This window comes from Periplaneta americana, chromosome 12 (assembly GCF_040183065.1).
Source record: "Periplaneta americana isolate PAMFEO1 chromosome 12, P.americana_PAMFEO1_priV1, whole genome shotgun sequence".
NCBI classification, from domain to species: Eukaryota; Metazoa; Arthropoda; class Insecta; order Blattodea; family Blattidae; genus Periplaneta; species Periplaneta americana.
In genome coordinates, this window is record NC_091128.1 from 98601311 (window position 1) to 98619089 (window position 17779).

At 37.1% G+C, this 17779-nt stretch overlaps 1 protein-coding gene across 3 annotated transcripts in view; it reads left to right on the forward strand.

Moving 5' to 3' along the window:
• Positions 1-17779, forward strand: part of LOC138710705 (cerebellar degeneration-related protein 2-like) — a 398695-nt gene that overhangs the window by 215864 nt on the left and 165052 nt on the right. Inside the window, exon 1 of one of the 3 annotated variants that reach the window (XM_069841772.1) lies at positions 3227-3673. The exons of the other annotated variants lie outside the window; for them this stretch is intronic. Within the exon in view, the coding sequence (XP_069697873.1) occupies positions 3622-3673 (52 nt within the window). The 5' untranslated portion in view covers positions 3227-3621. Of the gene's footprint in view, positions 1-3226; positions 3674-17779 lie in introns of those variants that run through there. 3 annotated transcript variants of the gene reach the window in all.

A 17779-nucleotide genomic window follows, 5' to 3' on the forward strand; every position in this document is an offset into this window, starting at 1 on the left:
CGCTGAGGGAAATTTCCTCTTTCTAGTCTCTCAATATCTTGATGTATCCTTTCTGTTTCACTCCGCAGTAACTGCAGGATAGAATGTAAAGAAGGATTTGGCTTTCCTATGGGTGTGTTCAGGCGCCTTTGCTGTACCTCACATATGTTAATAATCGGTGACCATAAGCCCGGTGACGAAAATTTAATAGGTGACGAAATGGTACAATGACATTTCCGGTGACGAGAATTCCTAAACCCCTGTCACTGACCTGAGGAAAAATGCTGAAAAAAATTCTGCAGGTTACAGTTAGGGCACAAACGCGGTATATTATACTATACTTCGGGACTTTGCATATCTTATATCATAGGCTTATAATTACATATGAAATATAGTGTAGTATAGGCTACTATACTCCCAGGACTCAGGAAGATAGGTACATAGGGTTTCTTTTAATATAGCATAATGATTAATTATAATGCACTGATTTAAATTGATATAATATGTGTAAAAAGTTAGTTATAATGAAATATTTACGGGACTATATTTTATAGCGTATATTAGCTCTGGCTTTCAACCAATTGTAGATCGGTCAGTGACATATTATTTTGGTCTGGTATGGTTCTCGGCTAGGACAGACAATAAGATCCTTTCTTCTTTTGTGATCAGAAAACTATGCTAATTGTCGCATTATACATAGTTATCTTACATAACTGATGAAGTAATAATTAACTTGTAATGATAAAAGTAACTGTAATAATCTGGGGTATAAACTTCTGAAATACTATAGAACAATAAACGTGTTTTCATGTCTGCGTTACTTTCTGTATCGATCCTGAGTCACGAAGCATGGCAGACAATGCAGATGTTGAAATTTGTAATAATCATATCGTTTAAATTTCCCGAACTTGTGCGTGAGTTAAAAAAATACACTTGACTATATTCTTTGTCTAACCGTTTCATAATGTTTAAGCGTGACGAACAAATTTGAGAATTTCTCTGTTCCGAACACAAGAATTTCACTCACTCTCTCACTTGCGCATCCATCCACCCACATATCCATTCAACCACCGACGTATGAGACCATCTACCCACACTATCACCAACCAATCAACCGTCTATTGACCCAGTCAATCGCAGATACGTCTATCCAGCCGCCCATCTTTCAATCCGCGTAAACCTCTCTTCACCCACCCAACAATTAACAACCGATTCTTCTGTCCATCTACGATCTCAACCGATTAACGATTCACCATCCATCGATCCATCCGTTTATTCACCATCCATCCATCCATCCATCCATCCATCCATCCATTCCCCAATAACTCGTCCATTCACCCGCCTATTCAACAGTCCATACGTCGATCCACCGATTCAACTATATTTCTGTTCATATGTCAACCCACTTATCTATCCACTCAATCATATATTTATTGATTTATTCATAAATTAATTATTTTGAAATATGTGTGGTCCGCCGAAATGACTGCTCTTTCGAACCAAGCGCCCATAGTTCGATTCTCGGCATGGAAGAAGATTTGTCTCCATTCCACAGGGCTGGGTGTTTATCCCTTTCCTTGTCCTATTACTTCTCCGCGTTAGCCCTGCATCATGTTGACCACAAGGTCAAGGAGACCCGTTATTGTGAGAGTTTAGTGTTGGTCCGAAGACATCCTCTCTTACACTGCATTGGATTGTAGTCGGTAAAAAGGAGATGATTTAAAATTAGACAAAGAAGATTAGGTATGTGCGAATAATCCTAGAAAATAGTTGAATATAATCATAGCAATTACTTACTTACAAATGGCTTTTAAGGAACCCGGAGGTTCATTGCCGCCCTCACATAAGCGCCATCGGTCTCTATCCTGTGCAAGATTAATCCAGTCTCTATCATCATATTCCACCCCCCCCCCTCAAATCCATTTTAATATTATCCTCCCATCTACGTCTCGGTCTCCCCAAAAGCCTTTTTTCCCTCCGGTGTCCCAACTATCACTCTATATGCATTTCTGGATTCACCCATACTTGCTACATGCACTGCCCATCTCAAACGTCTGGATTTAATGTTCCTAATTATGTCAGGTAAAGAATACAATGCGTGCAGTTCTGCGTTGTGTAACTTCCTCCATTTTCCTGTATCTTCATCCCTCTTAGCCCCAAATATTTTCCTAAGTACCTTATACTCAAACACCCTTAACCTATGTTCCTCTCTCAAAGTGAGAGTCCAAGTTTCACAACCATAAAGAACAACCGGTAATATAACTGTTTTATAAATCCTAACTTTCAAATTTTTTGACAGCAGACTAGATGACAAAAGCTTCTCAACCGAATAATAACAGGTATTTCCCATATTTACTCTGCGTTTAATTTCCTCCCGAGTGTCATTTGTATTTGTTACTGTTGCTCCAAGATATTTGAATTTTTCCACCTTTTCGAAGGATACATCTCCAATTTTTATGTTTCCATTTCGTAAAATATTCTGGTCTCGAGACGTAGTCATATAGGCCTACTTTGTCTTTTCGGGATTTACTTCCAAACCTATCGCTTGCTAAATATTCTGACAAAAAATAATAATAATTAGTTGCCAGGCAAACATGCGCAGTAACCAAGCGATAATTTCAGTATTACTGTAGTTCATTTTGTTAACTTTGTAATTTATCAAAGTAGGTAAAAAACTATGACGTGTTTTCTGACTCATACTCATTTCTCCGTTTAATCTTAAACGAACTATAATACGAGCATGTACTCCTTAAAATTATATACTATTTCACTAAACTTCAAGGTTTATTTTTAAAACCCAGCTTCACTTTCATATAATCAGAGGTTCATAAAATGCATATGTGTATCTTCCCTCGTCTTCCATCTCGTTAGAGAATTTATTGATGCACAATTGGACGGCTTTGTGAATGAAAGTGTTACATGCGTGCGATTGGCTGAAGGTTGGAACGATTCTCTGGCCTAGATTCGAACCAAAGGCTCCATCGAAAACAAGTCAATCTCGTTGCCATTGTGTTCCCACCTGCTAAATGATTTTCCAGATTTCACAATGCCGTCTGTTCAAGAGAAACAAGCAAAGCGGTTGACTTCCTTTGCGACTAACTATACACTGCAGTTCTCCCCCACTCGGCCGCGTTTCGTATTTGTTTTGTTTTATTTTTCCACTCCATTAGCTTGTCAACCCGTGAGCCAGTCAGGTGGTCGTTTGGAAGTAGGGGAAGTTAGTCCAGTGACGTTGGTAGCACTAACCACGACGTCGATTGTCTGTTGCGCCGCCGCGTGTTGTATTTCAGTTCCAGTTGGCCGAAGGAATCGAATGGGCTAGACGTCTGTGCCATCAATGCCGGTCACCAGCTGGTGAAAGTGGACGTAAATACGCTTCGTTATTGAAGTGTTTGTCGAATTAAGATGTGGCAGAGTTTTTGGTTGCCATTTTGAATCGCAAGTGCGTGGTATCCCGGCCTTGTCACCCACGCACACACGCACCAGCTGGCGGGTTGTGTTCCAGTTAGAAGCTGCGTCTTGTTGCGTACAGTGCTGTCTGTAAATATCGATCTTTCAAGTATTTCGTACCGTACCGCCGGCGCCGTGCCGAAAAAGCTGAGTGAGAGTGATTTTATCAGTTGGTGCCTGAGGAGAAGCAATATGGACATAGCGGGTGACGAGGACGACAACGATGAGAGAAGCATGCTGGAGGGTAAGAATGTTTTCATTAGCGCTCTACACAGACGTCTCTAGTGCAGTTATTGATTTCCCAGCGACGCCGCCCAGCTGGCTGGGGCGTCTTTATGAATAAAGTGGTATAAGTACACGATAATTCTAACAGTCGTGTTTAAGTTTGCTAAGCATGCGAAGTTTTTCATTTTGAAACCAAGTTACAAGTAGGAGGAAAAAATTCAGGAATTAAAAAAAATATATATATCTTTCCCTCTATCATAATGTTTCTGAAACTTTTAAGTAAACACGTACGTTTTTATGAAATTAACTTCCAGTTACTTCCAAATAATAATACATAACGCAAAATAATTAATATTTAGGGCTATAATATTGAAATCATTGTCGTGTAAGAGTTTTAATAGAAAAAATGTGCAAAATTTACAAATATCGATAAAGTAATGCATGTTGCTTTAGTTAAAACTGTGTTCTGAATACCCCCCCCCCCAAATCCTTCCCCTTCCCCACATACCTTTTTGTCATAAATTTTGTTCTGTCTGTGTCCAATACCATACGCGCAAGATACATCCATAGCTTTGCGTGAGTAGACGTTCATTTGAACATATGTTGAAGAGATCAATGTAATCAATATACGTATTTGATTAACATATCCAATTTTGTATAGGGCATATTTTATGAATTTGTGTTTCAAGCATGAATAACATAAACAGAAGACTTACTCCTTTATATAGGTTACGTATGTTGCATGTTTATTTATAAAGTCCAATTTGACAAACTCTTGCAGACTAGGAGTATCTTGACGGAAAATACAGTTTAGCTGTATACAGCTATTCAAGATGAGGCGTTTCTTTGTTTCTATAAATACGCTTCGAAAGGCCTGCATAATTACATTGAATTAATTATTTTCCCATATTTATTGCATAAATACCATTCACGGAGTTTCTTAATGTAAAACTTAGTATTCTTTTTATTACTTTTTCATTAAGTTTTAAAAAAATACTTAGTTCTCAGTTAATAATTTGGCCGCATTCAGGATATTTTCCCGCAGAGAAATCAAATAGCGAGTGGGGACGACGTGAAGTTGTAGAATATTTTTACGGTCGTTTTGCTACAGGCAAATTATTGCTATTGTTGTTGTTTACTATTATTATTGATATTATTATTCCTATTATTATTATTATTATTATTATTATTGCTATTTTATTATTGTTATTATTATTATTATTATTATTGTTGTTGTTACCGTTGTTGTTACTATTATGATTGTTACTATTTTGTTATTGTTATTATTATTGCTATTATTATTATTGTTATTATTATTACTATTATTATTATTATTATTATTGTTATTATTATTCCTATTATTATTGTTGCTATTATTGTTATTATTGTTGTTGCTATTGTTGTTGTTACTGTTATTACTATTATTATTGTTGTTACTATTGTTGTTGCTATTATTATTATTGTTATTGCTATTATTATTGCTATTATTGCTATTATTATTATTATTATTATTATTATTATTATTATTATTGTTGTTGTTGTTGTTGCTATTATTATTATTATTGTTGTTGTTGTTGCTATTATTATTATTATTATTATTATTAGGCCTGTTATTTGTTTCGTACGCTTACGTATGCTTACACAATTGTTTGCGAAATATAGAGTATTTATTGCTTAGAAGGAAATTAAATTATAACATAAAATTCTTAATATACATTCCATTGAAGTATAGATTTTTTATCTCTGAGAGAAATGAAGACAATATGGTTTGAATTGCTTTATATATAATAATTGGAAACAAGAGATTCGCTTATTTATAAGTTAAATTGTTATCAATTTAGAACAAGTTTAAGCGAAATATTTTATATGCTCCTGAAATCTCCTGAGAGGAGTAATTATCGCTCCGTCCCCCAAATATGTTCATCATTGAGCTAATTGGGTTGAGAGTAATTTTTTTACAATACATGTTTTATAATTATGATAATATAAGTAGGTTGTACAATTGATTATTGACATCGATGAGGCTAGCATATTGAATGCAGGGAAGGATTACTCCAGTACGGGTATTGATCGTATTCTGTATGAGGTACAACCCCAGTGATTTCAATGCAGATTTAAAGGGAGCCCACAGTAAACCTCCGTCGCGTTGGGACAAATGTCGGCTGCAATCGAACTCAGTGCTGATAATAAAAAAGGAGCGATTTCCATTACTCCGATATGTTCAGTAGCATTATAAAAGTTTAATGCTTGAATTAAGATTTTATGGCTTCACGTGTGCATCTGCCTACTTGGTGTTTACATACAGATTGTGAACACTGAACTACAAGCTGCTACTTCAGCTTATATCAGCTGCGCCATTGTTTTATCAAACTGGAACATGAGAGATAGTTAAAGGATAAATTATCAGTTATTTTATCCGTGAACTTATGATAAATTTAGCTAACTATCAGGTATGACTCAAATGGTAGCGTTTTTAGGTAAAAAAAATAACAAACCACGAGTTATGTTTTCGGCAGACAACGAAAGATTCATTTCTATTTCCTCGAAAGTGATTTATTAGGCTACTCTTTTCTTCTGGTTTTCCTCTGAGTTGTTTCAAACAGTCATCTTGTGTTTTACTTACCACATGAATTAGTATCTTCATAGATACTATTGTGTACATTAGAGTTCTGCAATGTTCGAACATGAGATAGACAACTAAGACGTTACAAAGTTACTTCGTCTTATTTCATATCAAATATTAATCCCAAGATCTGTGTTAAAATCCTTACATAAACATGTATGGGTGGGAGTGGAAGACATAGAATATTTTGTAACAAGATGGAACAAACGCAACAGACCTCCTGCAGAGCGAACATCGGCGAATATCGAACTTAGTCATATTCGACAAACTTGAACCGAATATAGCGTCTGCAATGCACGACTCTAGTGTAGGCTATACAGTACAGGCCATGTGTATAAGATTAAATGGCAAAACGGACCAAGAATCTAATTAGTTCAGAAAGAAGTAAAGATTATAAAATAGACACGAAGTATTATAATTAGCAATTCACTTGACTAATTTTACTTATTTCGCAATGACTAATCACATCTTAAGGAAGCAGTACTTACTGTAAACTTTTGAGATTAGGTAATGGGTTTTATGTAATTTGAAGTTTATTCCAAGCTTTTCATCTTAAGATTCTCTCGAAATAAAAATACGAACGCACTTGTTTTATTCCTCTACCTAGAAATGTACAAATGAACGAACAAAATAAGGGAAGTTCCGATAAAACTCAGTTGACCCTTCCTTCAAATGGGCAGCGCCGTCCACCCAAGTGAAAATAATTGGAAACATTTCTTGCTTGTTTATTTCAATTCATCACTCCCCTTGTACACGATTTGTAATTTCAAAATGAAATATTTTTACATATCAATTTTTCGTAATTGAACACTTTTATAAGTAAGCTGCATTAATCGGACATTGAGTCAAAATTATGTCTTCTACTTACGTTTCTTTTTATTATCGACACCATCTGTGTAGGTCTACTTGTAATAATTGGATACCTAACATGTTTTAATAAAAAGAAATTTAATTTTGAAGGTCAGGATATCATTTTCATTTATGTAATAGTGACGTCAAAATATGTAAATTGAGAAGTACATTGTTACGTCATAAATCCATCTCAAGGTTTTGTGTGTTCATAACATTCAATTAGATTTGAGTGCAAAGTTAATGGTTAGACTACTTGATGTTTCGCAGTTTCATGGGAAGTAAATACATAAGGATAATATATAATTTATTTTTAAAAATCTTCGAAAAACGCATTAGGCCTATGTGTCTTTCTCGTGTTAAAGAGGTAATGTAAATTTAACACGAGAAAGACACATGGTACGTTTCCCGAAGTGATACAGCGTTAAAAGTTGTGTAATCAAGATGTATATTTAAAACATCATTTGTCTAAATATTTTGGGTTCCCAAAAACACAGAATAATATACACACAAGAATAGTTTATAGAAATTGCAATAAGTAACTGAGACAAATTTACACGAATAGGAGACAAGAATGTTGAATCTAGATAAATTATAGACTACACACATAATTATTATACAAGGTGGAGCAGAAATATCTTCCAATTTTGACATATTCGTAACTTCAAGAGGTTTTTTTTTTATTTTAGTTGGTTATTTAACGACGCTGTATCAACTACTAGGTTATTTTAGCGTCGATGAGATTGGTGATAGCGAGATGATATTTGGCGAGATGAGGCCGAGGATTCGCCATAGATTACCTTGTATTCACATTACGGCTGGGGAAAACCTCGGAAAAACCCAACCAGGTAATCAGCCCGAGCGGGAATCGAACCCGCGCCCGAACGCAACTTCAGACCGGCAGGCAAGCGCCTTAACCGACTGAGCCACGCCGGTGGCTTTCAAGAGGTTTAGTGATATATATGTGGAAGTGTTGTAGTAATACTTCTTGTGTAATGCCATTTTGTCACTACTTATGTTTGGAATATCACACCACAGAGATGACGTCCTTGATTTTGTACACATTCTTCCAAGTGTTTCTGCACGTTTCCACACGCACGTTGCACCATATTTAGAGGCACAGCTGCAATTTCCCTTCGGATGACATCCTTCAGTTCCTGAATGTTACTTGGATTTTGAGAAAACACTTTCACTTTGAGATAATGAGATAACCCCAACGAAAGTAATTACATACAGATAGGTCTGGAGGGCGGGCAGGCCACAGAACATCACCACCTTTCGACACATGACCAAGAAACGAGTCACGCACCACCACCATGGATGGTCTAGCTATATGTGCTGTTGCCCCGTCCTGTTGAAACCATATCACTGGTGCTTGAATTTCATAACGTTGAAGTTCTGGAGAAAGAAAATTCTGTATAAACTCAACATATCGAGAACAATTCACTGTCAACACACTTCCATTTTCACTTTCAAAAAAGTTATGGTCCAATAATCCCGAACTGTGCAACACCGCACCAGACAGTGTCGCGTTCATTATGAAGCGGTAGCATGTTGATCTCTTTCGGATTTTCCTCTGCCCAGTAGGCCTACCGGAAGTTCTGCTTATTTATACTTGGGCAGATATTTCTGCCTCACCTTGTACAAACACAAACTAAAAGTAAGGGGAACTATAATGTTCCATATAAATGGTTTTTGAGGATTCCTACAGACCCTTCAATGGTTGAAGTCACTAAGTTTAGAATGATGTATTGGATTCCAAAGCTTTCTAAAATTGAAACGGTCAACTGTGAGATGGTACTCCTCTCTCATTGAACCATGCACTTGAAAATGCAGAGTAATGGATTCATACATTTTGTTTTCTTTGTTCAGCTCACAGACAATCATTCTCATGGGGGCAGATAAAAAAGTTATTTTTTTTCTTTCACCATGTTAATGTCAAAACAAGTGCTTATACAAATTTTGGTCACTCCACCGCAATTACGAGGTCGCCAAGAAGGTTATTTTCCCTGGGGCCATTTACAGAAAGAAACACAATTTCATGGAAAGATTTATTGGAACAGATAAAGGAATTGTTGCGCTATTTTTTAAAATGTTCTCCACTGGTATTGATATATTTGTGTACTTTTGTGTGTTAGAAGTCTGTTGCCTGGGATCAAAACCAGTATGACAAATGTCTCATTTCTGGTGGAAAGTATGTTTAAAAATAGCGCAACAATTGCTGTATCTATTCCAATAAATCCTTCCATGATATTGTACTTTTTTTCTGTAAACAGCCCCAGGGAAAATCACTTTCTGGACGGCCTCGTAATTGCGGTCGACTGGCCAAAATTTGTATAAGCACTTGTATTGACATTATTAGCGTGGTGGAAGAAAAAAAAATAGCTTATCTGCCCCCAATGTCAAGATGGTTGGGTCTGACTAATGTCAAACCTAACGGTTGAAATAAGCATAAAATCTTCATTATTTTTATCGTCTAGAGCCACGATATTCGCTCTTCTGAATTCCATGAATTCGGCTTTAATTATCCTTTTATATAGGACCTCGTCCGCCGAATGTATAGGAATTCGCCCCCGGCCCTCCCAGATATTACCCTTTCATTTTGAAAAGATTTAGGACTGTCAACACTATTATTGCTGATATTGTTAAAAATGTATGACTTGAGGCTTTCCCGGCGTTTGATGTAGAATAACTCTTCTCGGGTTCTCAGCCAGGTGAGTTGGAGATTAGCTTCCAAGCTTTCGACGGCTAGCTCTGCCATCTTCTTCAGGGACGAAGTGATGTGGGACCACGTCTAGCCGGGCATGGCATATATCCCGTTCTACGGCCCCATCTCGGGCAAAATTAGCAGAATGCTAAGAAAACACGGGATTAAAACCATCCATAAGCCGCCCACAAAGATCCAGAACTTGCTGAGACCAGTTAAGGACGACCTTGGTCTCAGGACACTTGGTGTCTACAGAATACCTTGTGAGTGTGGGAAATGCTACATCGGGCAGACGGGACGAACTATTATGGAACGCTGCAAGGAACACCAACGCAGCATAAGACTATATTATCCTGATAAGTCTGCAGTAGCCCAACATAGCCTAGAAACTGGCCACAAGATAGATTTCAGCGCCACCACCATCTTGGACAAGACATCAGGTTACTGGGACTTAGTTATCAAGGAAGCCATCGAAATCCAGCTAGATGGCAATAATTTCAACAGAGACGGGGGTCTACAGCTGAGTACAGCATGGAAACCTGCCATCAATACGCTTAGACCACCAGCACACGGCAGACAGTCGGGACCAGCAAGTAGCTCCTGATTGGCTGACGTGTCCACGAACCAGAATGCGCCTGGCGGTCGGGACTGGGAACTAGCTCCTGATTGGCCCGCAGCGTGAAGTCCTACTTTTGCATATACCGGCTAGACGTGGTCCCACATCACTTCGTCCCTGAAGAAGATGGCAGAGCTAGCCGTCGAAAGCTTGGAAGCTAATCTCCAACTCACCTGGCTGAGAACCCGAGAAGAGTTATTCTACATTGTTAAAAATGCTTAATAGGAAGGCATACGGCATAATTAATGCTTTGTAACTGTAAACAGGGTTGTAGGGTTGGAAGTAAATCCCGAAAAGACTAAGTATATGATTATGTCTCGTGACCAGAATATTGTACGAAATGGAAATATAAAAATTGGAGATTTATCCTTCGAAGAGGTGGGAAAATTCAAATATCTTGGAGCAACAGTAAATATAAATGACACTCAGGAGGATATTAAACGCAGAATAAATATGGGAAATGCCTGTTATTATTCGGTTGAGAAGCTTTTGTCATCTAGTCTGCTGTCAAAAAATCTGAAAGTTAGAATTTATAAAATAATTATATTACCGGTTGTTCTATATGTTTGTGAAGCTTGGACTCTCACTTTGAGAGAGGAACAGAGATTAAGGGTGTTTGAGAATAAGGTTCTTAGGAAAATATTAGGGGCTAAGAGGATTGAAGTTACAGGAGAATGGAGAAAGTTACACAACGCAGATCTGCACGCATTGTGCTCTTCACCTGACATAATTAGGAACATTAAATCCATACGTTTGAGATGGGCAGGGCATGTAGCACGTATGGGCGAATCCAGAAATGCATATAGAGTGTTAGTTGGGAGGCCGGAGGGAAAAAGACCTTTGGGGAGGCCGAGACGTAGATGGGAAAATAATATTAAAATGGATTTGAGGGAGGTGGGATATGATGGTAGAGACTGGATTAATCTTGCTCAGGATAGGGATCAATGGCGGGCTTCTGTGAGGGCGGCAATGAACCTCCGGGTTCCTTAAGCCAGTAAGTAAGTATATGTGAAAATGTAAAATTGGATCAAATGTAAAATGGAATTATTTCTGAAATAGTAACAATACTTCATTTCGGTAACAATTTAAAAGCTACGCTTCTAACTAAGTCGCGTCCTGTTATTCAATGTGTTTCGTATTCTATCATTTTATATAAAATGAACGTTTCATTTTCGTAGCATTTATTAGTCTGTCTTTTTATTTTTTAATATTAGAACGTACGTGACACATTTTATATTATTTAAAACTTATATCAGTTGAAAAATTTCTGGGTTGGGGTTGTAGAACAGTCCAACTTAGCATTAAACGCCTTGTAGTTATTTGTAGTGTGGGCAAGGTCTCAGAGAACTGCCAACATTTCTGGAGCAATATTACCGTTTCTATCTATGTAGCATTGTAAGACGTGATCATAGAAAGCTTAAACTCGTTTGTAATTTTGCATCCTAGAACAGAAGTCCTCAGCAAAGCTGTCACCTATTTTTAGGGGCGAGTTCATAAACAGTATTGCCTGGCTGAAGTAGATAAACGACTTCTGCCTCGGATGAGTTCAGTTTTCTTTCTTACCGCCCCTAATCTGGACCGAATTCGTTAGAAGCCCGCTCTACTAATTCCTTCGCTTAATGTTAATCGTTATATTTTTAATTTTTGTATAATATCCATATTTTTCTATATATTGTATATTCAGAAATTCTTACAATCCTTTGACAATGATTTTCTGCTGTACGAAAGAAGTACCGACAAATAAAAGAAACAAGCCCTCAGGTTTTCAAGTAAAAATTTGGACTCCATTATATTACCGATTCAATCTATGTAACATTGTAGTACGTGATCATAGTACATTATGCAACGAGTCTATAATGGTAGTAATTAAGACGCGAGTATGTTTATGAACGAGCGCAAGCGAGTTTCATAAATTTCATACGAGCGTCTTAATTACCATTATAGGCAAGTTTCATACGACTTTTTATGCTCGACCATATTTCTAACTTGAAATTATTCATAAGTATTCTTGTTATTCTTATCTGACTGGGGAACGGAACTGACCTTGTGCAATATCTCGTAAATTGTGAGATGTGCGCAGACGCAAAAGTATTGATTTTTCCGAGAAACAAATGTCATTGACCTTGATATAATCTAGAGAGTAAAATAAGCAATCTTGATATAGCCTTGAAATTGATTTAGACATTGAAAAACGAGATGACAAATTGAATTTATTTGATATTATTTACAATTAACGCTAATTATTATAGTAACAGAACGTAACCTTCTGCGACAGTATTGGATTTCCAGCCTCCGTGACGTTTCGCTAGTTGTCTTTCGATTGCATATCAGAGAATAATCGATACTTGCGTTTTCATATTGCTACAATGGTGTTTTCTGATTGGTGGAACATCTGAACTTTAATGAATAGGTGTACTTTAATGAGGTCCATTAAAGGGCTGCTACCAGGTGTATAATTACCTACTGCATTTCGGCATGGTTGAGCATAAACTCGTTTGTCATTTTGCATCCTAGAACAGAAGTCCTCAGCATTATTATATTTACAGTTGGCACTATATTAACTGCAATATTATATTACAGCATCTATTATGTATCTTTCTTCCTTTCTTTTTTTTCTTTTTCTTTCTTTCTTTCTTCTTTCTTTCTTTCTTTCGTCTGTTGTTTTTGTCTTTTCCTATTATGTATTTTGTATATGTATCAATGTAAGCCAGCTATAATTGGAAGCTTGCTTCTGTTGGTGGTGGATTTAAAATGAAATAAAATAAAATAAAAATAGATTTGGAGCCGGATTTCCTCGCATTATAAATTTTAAACAGAGCCAGCAGAATACGAGTATATATCTAGAAGGCCTACTAGGAAATATTGCGACACATAGGCCTACTGTCCTTTGAAATAAATAATATGTTGAGGCCAGGCCTTCGAACACAAGGCGGACAACAACGACCTGTCACCGACTGTATAATACGTGTTCATGTTATGTAACCGCTAATTAAACGCCGTGCTACGTTGAAAAGGCTTTGAACCAACTTGCACTTTCGTACGGTCTTGGCTGCTCGTAAGAGCGAGGCCCCATTTCGATCCCACAGACTGGATGTCTGACTCATTCTCCACTTGTGAGTGCTGGGATACTTCGCCCTCTCTCCCCTCCACTGCCAACAACGTCCAACATAAAGAAAAACAAGCCACATGTGTGTAACCGCATTTGCCGAATGCCCTGCATCCTTCTATTAACATTGCGCTATACGTCATCTCTCTTAAGGTTGTTGTTCCTTCGTAAACATAGTGTATACGTGTGTATTGTAACGTAATGTAAGATTTTTATGATGAGAAGGGGATGGTCCGAAATCCTTTTGAATTCATACCAAAGTTGATATGATGCATAGGAACTCCAGCAAGAAGGGATGAAATACCTGCTATAGTCCATGTTAGGAGAAAATCCACAAACTATTAGGGAAAACAAGGGAATTTTGCTTGAAGCAAATAGAGAGATAGGTTTGGAAGTAAATCCCGAAAAGACAAAGCATATGATATCTCGTGACCAGAACATAGTACGAAATAGAAGTATAAAAATTGGAAATTTATCCTTTGAAGAGGTGAAAAAATTCATATATCTTGAAGCAATAGTAACAAATAAGACACTCAGGAGGAAATTAAAGCAGAATAAATATGGGAAATGCCTGTTATTAATCAGTTGAGAAGCTTTTAACATCCAGTCTGCTCTCAAAAAAAGCTGAAAGTTAGAATTTATAAAACAGTTATATTGCCGGTTGTTCTTTATGGTTGTGAAACTTGGACTATCACTTTGAGAGAGGAACATAGGTTAAGGGTGTTTGAGAATAAGGTACTTAGGAAAATATTTGGGGCTAAGAGGGATGAAGATACAGGAAAATGGAGGAAGTTACACAACGCAGAACTGCACGCATTGTATTCTTTACCTGACATAATTAGGAACATTAAATCCAGACGTTTGAGATGGGCAGCGCATGTAGCAAGTATGGGTGAATCCAGAGACGCATATATAGTGTTAGTTGGAAGGCCGGAGAGAAAAAGATCTTTCGTGGAGGCCGATATGTAAATGAGAGGATAATATTAAAATGGATTTGAGGAAGGTGGAATATGATAGGGAACTGGATTAATCTTGCTCAGTGTAGGATCGATGACGGGCTTATGTGAGGGCGGCAGTGAACCTCCGGATTCTCTAAAAGCCATAAGTACCTGCTATAGTCTAGTTCTTATTTCCCGTAATCGAATCCAGTGTTGCTAGATTTGAGGTTTTCTCAAATTAGGGAATTTCTCTAAAGAAGAGGGGGAAATTTTGTGGATTTCAAGAAAATGCCAGACTTTGGGGAATTTTTGGCTTTAATTCGAAACTACGGAAGTAGTATGCAATAAAAATAAACTATACAGAGTGTTAAGAAAAGAATTCAATTTTTAAGAGGTGGCAGTATTCATCAAAATGGGAGAAAAAGTTTAAAAACATGGGTCCTAAAATTAATATCTTCCGAAATATGAGTACCTGTACTTGGTCATCAAAGTCATAGGAGATGTTCAATGTCATTTCAATAATAAAAAAAAAACATTTAGTATTCTGAGAGGTGGTAGCTTCGTAAGAAGAAAGGTGTAATAAACATGGATCCCAAAATTAAATTTTGTATGAAACTACGGATTTTAAATTGTTATAAGAACAGCATTATCTTCTAATATGAGCGTTGCCTGTTTCTTATTGGGTATCTAAACAGTATCATGTATATATTTGTCTATGCGGGTGCTTGACTGTACATAATCACCTATTTGAAGCCAGTTCTGTAGAGCAATTAATCGACAGTCGTTGCCCAGGATGAACCATGGGAGGCTGGTCTATGTCACACTCGCGATGAAATAAGATAATTATGAAAATTTTTTGGGATGCTCCTGTATTACCTGGACCACGGGCTTTCCCAACAAAAGTTGTAAATCGGGGGTACGCCGGGGATCGAATCCCGGTCCACAGGATTATAAGTCCAGCGCTCTAGCCACTAGACTACCATGGCGGCTCCTCTTCGTAATATAACTAAAATAATCTATTTACGTATTTTATAATGTATGTAAAATAACAGAAGTATATCTAAATATTGTAACTAAGCATTGCTTCAAATTATAAATGGTTTATATGCTTATAAATATACTTACTGGCTTTTAAGGAACCCGGAGGTTCATTGCCGCCCTCACATAAGCCCGCTATCGGTCCCTATCCTGAGCAAGATTAATCCAGTCTCTATCATCATATTCCACCCCCCTCAAATCCATTTTAATATTATCTTCCCATCTACGTCTCGGTATTCTCAAAGGCCTTTTACCCTCCGGTGTCCCAATTAACACTCTATATGCATTTCTGGATTCGCTCATGCGTGCTACATGCCCTGCCCATCTCAAACGTCCTAATTATGTCAGGTGAAGAATACAATGCGTGCAGCTCTGCGTTGTGTAACTTTCCCCATTCTCCTGTAACTTCATCTCTGTTCCTCAAAGTGAGAGTCCAAGTTTCACAGCCATACAGAACAACCGGTAATATAACTGTTTTATAAATTCTAACTTTCAAATTTTTTGACAGCAGACTAATGACAAAAGCTTCTCAACCGAATAATAACACGCATTTCCCATATTTATTCTGCGTTTAATTTCCTTCAGAGCGTCATTTATATTTGTTACTGTTGCTCCAAGATATTTGAATTTTTCCACCTTTTCGAAGGATAAATCTCCAATTTTTATAGTTCCATTTCGTACAATATTCTGGTCACGAGACATAATCATATACTTAGTATTTTTGGGATTTACTTCCAACCCTGTCGCTTTACTTGTTTCAAGTAGAATTTCCGCACTTACGTTATATTAATTTTGTATTTTCAGTAACCGAATAAATGGAATATACTTACTTCTGTTAATTTATATACGTAAGAAAATATGTAAATAACTTATTTTAATTATAATACTATAGTTCGTTGTTTTTAAATTATTACAGTTGAAATATCACTCAAGTCTTTTGTAACATTTGCACTTCAAATATAGCTTACACATGGCAATCTCAAGGCGCTGAACAATCACTTTGGCTGTGTTAGCAATCTCTCGACTGATGTCAACACATCGTTTCCGGTTTAATGTTTTCAAGACAAAACAAGTAGGCCTACCTGAAATATTTTCGTTTCCTAGTAGGATTGTAGGGCAACGGTGCACGAAGAAGAAAAAAGGAGTAGCAGAATCTCGTACGCCACAGTGTAAAAAAACGTTTTCATAATGTGAACAGTAACGTGAAATGGATTGTTCGTGCAATGATTTGTGAAGATGAGAAACGAAACAACTCGGGAAACTCCCATCCTCCGGATCTTGTAACCAAGTATTGCTTCATTCAACCCCAAGAGTCGAACCCGTTTTCCCTCAATGATAAACCTGTGCTCTAATTCTGAATATTCTGAGTGCCTAATGAAGGGCAGTAGTTTTCCTCCCACGTCAGAAAGATCTTGTACGTTGGTCGAGATAACCTTGAAAGTTTCATTTACTGTGCGTGGGTTATCCAGTTATGTTATGTATTCTTTTATTTCATTACTCCAGTTAAACGTACTGAATTCTCGAATACTTGTTTCTCACCTTCTATAATTTTCCGTGCCCAGCTACACTTCTAAAGAACTCGATTTCGTTTGTTGTAAGCATGAATCTCTCTTGAATTTATCGTCTGAAGTTTAGCTTCCATAGAGTATCTTTTTAGACATTGGCTTGTAAAGCTTGTATTAGAGCATTACTTACGCAAAGAAATATTTCCATTTTATTTGTCTGAATCATCCTCAGTGGTTACCGTTGAGTCCGAAGTTCGAGAGTTCAAACACTGTAAAGGCTAATACTATGGATATTAAAGGGGCCGATAAAATCTTCAACATGGTTTCCTCCGAGTGGAAGCAAAGCAGTGTGCCCGTAACGTCCATTTACAGCACGTAAAAGAATTCTACCCCTGATGGAGGACTACAGGCAAAATTTATCTGCTATTTCTCGCTCACATTGAACACTGACGGTGAATATTTACCCCGAAAGAGTCGTTCAATAAAATAACACAGTACTATTTCCAGAACATACTACTATTACTACTGCCACTACTACTATTGACGGTGAATATTTACCCGAAAGAGTCATTCAATAAAATAATATAGTACTATTTCCAGAACATACTATTATTACTACTGCCACTACTACTATTGACGGTGAATATTTACCCGAAAGAGTCGTTCAATAAAATGATATAGTACTATTTCCAGAACATACTACTATTACTACTGCCACTACTACTATTGACGGTGAATATTTA